General features: G+C 46.0%; 1 protein-coding gene across 2 annotated transcripts in view; it reads left to right on the plus strand.

Annotated features, from left to right (window-relative positions):
- Positions 1 to 5,306, plus strand: part of LOC126483873 (CUB and sushi domain-containing protein 1-like) — a 434,289-nt gene extending 428,983 nt beyond the window's left edge. For both annotated transcript variants that reach the window (XM_050107116.1, XM_050107118.1), the window contains one exon: positions 4,946 to 5,306. In XM_050107116.1, coding sequence (XP_049963073.1) covers positions 4,946 to 5,036 — 91 coding nt within the window. In that variant the 3' untranslated portion in view covers positions 5,037 to 5,306. The remainder of the gene's footprint in view (positions 1 to 4,945) is intronic.
- Positions 5,307 to 6,000: the final 694 nt, after the last annotated feature.

A 6,000-nucleotide genomic window follows, 5' to 3' on the forward strand; every position in this document is an offset into this window, starting at 1 on the left:
ACACAATTAGAGAAAAGGAACGGTGAACGAAAAAACGTGAACGGATCACTAAAAACTTTCCCAAAGATGAACGAGTTTGTCCATCTTAGTAACGAATGCCGAAGTTTTCCTACAGCTGTACTTCGTCTTAGATTGTTGTTGTGGTCTCATGTTCAAAGACTGGCTTGGTGCAGCTCTCTATCCTGGTTCATCCTGTGCCAGCCGCTTCATCTTTGCATAACTGCTGCACAGCAACATAAGCTTGGGTGACAAACGTCATGGGATACCTCCTAATATTGTGTTGGACCTCCTTTTGCTCGGCGTAGTGCAGCAACTCGAGGTGGCATGGCGTCCACACATCTTCGGAAAAACACTGAGCCATGCTGCCTCTACAGATTTCCGTACTTTCGAAAATATTGGCGATGCATCATTTTATGCACGAACTGATCTCTCGATTACGTACCTTAAATGTTCGCTGGGATTCATATCTGGCGATATGGGTCTCCAAATCATTCGCTCGAACTAACCAGAATGTTCTTCAAACCAATCGCCAACAATTGCGGCCCAGTGACATGGCGCATTGTCATCCAGAAAAATTCCGTAATTGTTTGGGGACATGAAGTTGATGAGTGGCTGCAAATGGTCTCCATGGCGCCGAGCACAACCATTTGCAGTCAATAATCAGTTCAGTTGGACGAGAGGATCCAGTCCATTCGATATAGACACAGCTCACTTGATTATGGTGCCACCAACAGCTTGCGCAGTGCCTTGTTGACAACTTGGGTTCATGCCTTCGTGGTGTCTGCACCATACTCTAACCCTACTATCAGCTCTTACCAACTGAAAACGGGGCTCATCTGACCAGGCGACTGTTTTCCAGTCATCTAGGGTCCAAACGATATGGTCACGAGCCTAGGAGAGGCGCTACAAGTGATGTGGAGCTATTAGCAACGGCACTCGCGTCAGTCGTCTGCTGCCATAGCCCATTAACGCCAAATTTCGCCGCACTGTCCTCCCAGATACGCTCGTCGTACGTCCGACATTGATTTCTGAGGTTACTCCACTCAGTATCGCTTGTCTGTCTACACTGACAACTATAGTAGACGCTGCTGCTCTCACTCTTTAAGTCAAGGCCATCGGACGCTGCATTCGGCCGGCCGCCGTGGCCGAGCGGTTCTAGGCACTTCAGTCCAGAACCGCACTGTGCTACGGTCGCAGGTTCGAATCCTGCCTCGAGCATGGATGTGTGTGATGTCCTTAAGTTAATTAGGTTTAAGTAGTTCTAAGTTATGGGGACTGTTGACCTCAGATGTTAAGTCCCATAGTGCTTAGGGCCATTTGAACCATTTTGAACACTGCATTCTCCGTGGTGACGGGAATGCCTGAGATTTTGTATTCTCGGAACACTCTTCACACTGTGGATCTCGGAATACTGAATTCCCTAACGATTTCCGAAATGAAAGGTCCAAGTACCATTCCGCGTTGAAAGCCTGTTGATTTCCGTGATGCATCCATGAGCACTTCGGACACCTTTTCACATGAATCACCTGAGTACAAATGTCAGCCCCATCGGTGCACTACTCTTTTATACATTGTGTATGCGATACTACCGCCATTTCTATATGTGCGTAGCTTACTGTGCTGACGTCGTGGTGCCCGTCTATAGTTTTTATGTACCCCCACCCCTCCCTCCGCCCTCCTCGCCGTACACGGTCTTCGTTTCGTTACCTAACTGTCAATTTCTTGACTCCTCAGGGTGTACCCTGTCAAGATATCTCTCCTCCTAATCAAGTTGCTCCATAAATTTCTTCATTCACCTTCCTCATTTGTTATTCGATTACCCATTTAGTCTTCAGCATTCTTCTATAGCACCACATTTCGAAAGCGTCTGTCTCTTCTTGCCTGAAATGCCTTTCGTCTATGTTTCACTTCCGTACAGGTCTGCGCTCCAGACAAATACCTTCAGAAAAGACTACCTAACACTTAAATTTTATGTTAAATGTTTCTGAAACGCTATACTTTCCGTTGCTACTGACAAATTGCATTTTATTTCCTCCATACTTTGGCTAACGTCAGTTGTTCCGCTGCCCTGTCTGCTACTTTCAGTGTCTCATCTCCTAGTCTAATTCCCTTAGCATCGTCTGATTTAATTCGACTGCATTCCATTGCCCTGAATTTGCTTTTGTTGACTTATCATAAACGCTTCTTTCAAGACACTGTCCATTCCGTTCAACTGCTCTTGCAAACCCTTTGTTGTCTGACGTAATTTCTGTGTCATGGGCAAACATGTAGATTTTATTTCTTCTCTCTGATCTTTAATTCCTTTTCCAGATTTTTCTCTGTCGTCCTTTACTGCTTCCTCACTGTACAGATTGAATAACAACTGCGATAGACTTCAATTCTGTGTCACTCCCTTCTCAACCACTGCTTCCCTTTCATGCCCCTGAACTGTCAACTACTGTCTGGTGTCTGTACAAGTTATCACACATTTGTTGATTTTCATCTTAGACAATAGTGAAAATAACTGTAAAGGCATGGATGTTTGTGGGAAAATTAACATTTTCGGTTGGAGTAGTTGTGCACAATGTATATACAATAGTATGAAATCCATTCCACCGACAAATGCAGTCAAATGGTATCGCATTTGATTCCACTAGTAGCCGGTCGGGCTGGCCGTGCGGTTCTAGGCGCTGCAGTCCGGAACCGCGCGACCGCTACGGTCGCAGTTTCGAATGCTGCTTCGGGCTTGGATGTGTGTGATGTCCTTAGGTTAGTTAGGTTTAAGTAGTTCTAAGTTCTAGGGGACTGATGACCTAAGATGTTAAGTCCCATAGTGCTCAGAGCCATTTGAACCATTTGATTCCACTAGTACAGTATATAACAAGACATCAACGATTCAGGTGGTAGGCGTTGGAACTCGGAATGAAGACAATCGGCTGTGTGCGGTGTTACTGTGTGCGTGAGTGCCCTTACTGCAGACAGTGGTAGTGAATTTTGTGTACCTAAACCACAATTGTGGAAATGACACGCAGAAAACAGTTATGATGTGATGAAAAAACAAAAATCGGTACATACATGGAAATGCTTCACTCTATTCGTCAAATTGCGAAGAGATTGAACTATGATAATTTTGTTAGATTTGACGCACCACGCGGAAAGAACGGAAAATACGAGCAAAGCAGAAAGTTATGAGGCATAGGAAGGGTTGCTTTTGCAAAAAGCAAGAGCTACAAACAGTTATTCTTGACAACTTGTTGCTGATTTACAGTTGCCAGTAAATACCAGATATGTGCGACAAATTTTGTCACATGGCAAATATCTTGCATTCAAGAAACGACTGAAAAAACCTGCATTAACACCCACACATCAACAGGTTAGACTGGAGTTTGCTGAAAAACATGTATCAAGGGGACGAACCTCTAATGTTTTAACAAGATAATGGGTCTGTGTATGGTTCTGCTAGAATCAAAAATATCGGTGTCTTTCCCTGGCCTGTACTTAGTCCAGATTTGAACCCTGTAGAAAACCTTTGTGGAGTACTTGCAAGCCATGATGATATCAATGGAAGGATATTTGAAGCCGCATGTGAGTAGAAAAGAGCGATACGAGAAGACTGAGTGCAACTGCATTTCAAGAACTACACAGAAGCGCCAAAGAAACTGGCATAGGCATGCGTAATCGAATGCAGAGATATGTAAACAGACAGAATACAGCGCTCCGATCGGCAACGCTTATAAAAGAAAAAAAGTATCTGACGCAGTTGTTAGATTGGTTACTGCTGCAACAATTGCAGGTTATCAAGATTTAAGTGAGTTTGAACGTGGTATTATAGTTGGCGCACGAGCGATTGGACACAGCATCTCCGAGGTGTCGATGAAGTGGGAATTTTCTCGTACGACCATTTCACGAGTGTACCTTGAATATCAAGAATCCGACAAAAAATCAAATCCTCGACATCGCTGCGGCCGGAAAAAGATCCTGCAAGAACGGGACCGACGACGACTGAAGAGAATCGTTCAACGCGACCGTAGTGCAGCTCTTTTGCATATTACTGCAGATTTCAGTGCTTGGCAATCAAAAAGTGTCGGCTTGAGAACCGAAGGTTGAGAAGTGTACCCTTGATGACACGACACAAACCTTTACGCCTTTCCTGGGTCCTTCAACTCCGACATTGGACTGATGATGATTGGAAACATGTTGCCTGGTCGGACGAGTCTCTTTCAAGTTGGATCAAGCGGATGGACGTGTATGGGTATGGAGACAGCCTCATTAATCCATGGACCCTGCTTGTCAACAGGGGACTGCTCAAGGTAGTGGAGGCTCTGTGATAGTGTGGAGCATGTGCAGTTGGTGCGATATGGGACCCCTCATACGTCTAGATACGACTCTGACAGGTGAGATGTACGTAACCATCTTCTCTGGTCACCTGAATCCATTCATGTCCATTGTGCATTCAGACGGCAATTCCAGCACGGCAATACGACACCCCACACGTCCAGATGCTACAGGATGGCTCCAGGAACACTCCTCTGAGTTTAAACATTTCCGCTAGGCACCAAACTTCCCAGACATGAACATTATTGAGAATATCTGGGATGCCTTGCAACGTTCTATTCTGAAAAAACCTCAGCCCCCTCGTTTATGGACAGCCCTGAAGGATTCATGGTGTCAGTTCCCTCCAGCACTACTTCAGAAATTAGTCGAGTCCATGCCATGATGCGTTGCGTCACTTCTGCGTGCTCGCATGGTCCCTACACGATTTTTGGCAGGTGTAACAGTTTCCTTGGCTCTTCCGTGTATTATTTTCGTGAACCCTGCCTTTATACTGATTTCCACTCCAGTAATATATTTTTCAGAACACTATCCATTCTTTTCAATTGCTCTTCCAAGCCGTTAGTCGCCTCTGAGAAGACCACAGTGTCGCCGGCAAACAACAGAGATGAGCGTGTGCGTTGACGTTTTGCAGGAAACTGCCGAGCGGCGGCGACGAGGAGCTGGGCGCCATCTGCCAGCCACAGGACACCGCCAGCGTCAGCGACCGCGCCATCTGCGTGTGACCGCCGGCAGCCTCTGCCTGCTCTACCGGTAGCCCGCTCTACTCTTCTGCCACGGCGCGGACTGCAGAGGCACCTGAGCGTGAGGCGCGCGCCAGACCAGCGCGGCCGCCGCCACTACCCAGCTGTCATCTCGGGAGGACCGTCCTCGTCTTCGCTACCAGGTCCCGCGCCAGTAGTCGCTCTACGGTGCGGGCCTGCCCATTCAATTAGTCTTATGCACAAAACTAAGACTTTGTACTTATGTCAATAAACTTCTAGTTTTCACTGTTACTTTCTCTCTTTACTACCACTGGTTTCAAGTATACGTCCTCTTCCTTTGACAATGGGCACACACAGAGCTTTCTGCCCAGCTAGCTATGCAACACAAATTAGTTCATTTCGTTTTACGCCACAAATCCAATTGCTGGAATTGTGCTTCCGCTTCCTTTATTTGTGTAATAACAACACTATTTACAAGTTCGGTACAGGTCGAGAGTTCGCCGGACAACACATACCAGGTGCGATCAAGAAGTAAAGGGAATTTTTGTTTTTCTTAAAGAATCTTTATTTATTCATCAACATCACCTTTTCTCGCTTCAAAGTAATTTTTTTTTCCTTTATTGTTATTTTAATACCCGAACAATCAGGTAGGCTGTCAGTGGCATGCTACTCTGCTCTTCAGCCGTAGTGTTGACAATAACAGTACACAGAATGGAGAATTAGAATGAACATAGTGCCGGGCAAAAAATAGTGGTCACAGATACACAAAAAACACGGAGCCGTTCACACTCGACGATAACGACACTGAAAACACGTTGACACGGCGCACATAACACTGATGAATCCGACGGCACAAGTGAACGTAGAAGCGTGACGGCGGACACTAACAACACAAAACGACGTCACACACACGAGACACTGATGGCGATGATCTCCGGTGCGTGAAAGTCCACGTAGCGAGTCCAGGGACCTGCCAAGAGGGGTG

Source organism: Schistocerca serialis, chromosome 6 (genome assembly GCF_023864345.2).
Source record: "Schistocerca serialis cubense isolate TAMUIC-IGC-003099 chromosome 6, iqSchSeri2.2, whole genome shotgun sequence".
Lineage (NCBI taxonomy): Eukaryota > Metazoa > Arthropoda > Insecta > Orthoptera > Acrididae > Schistocerca > Schistocerca serialis.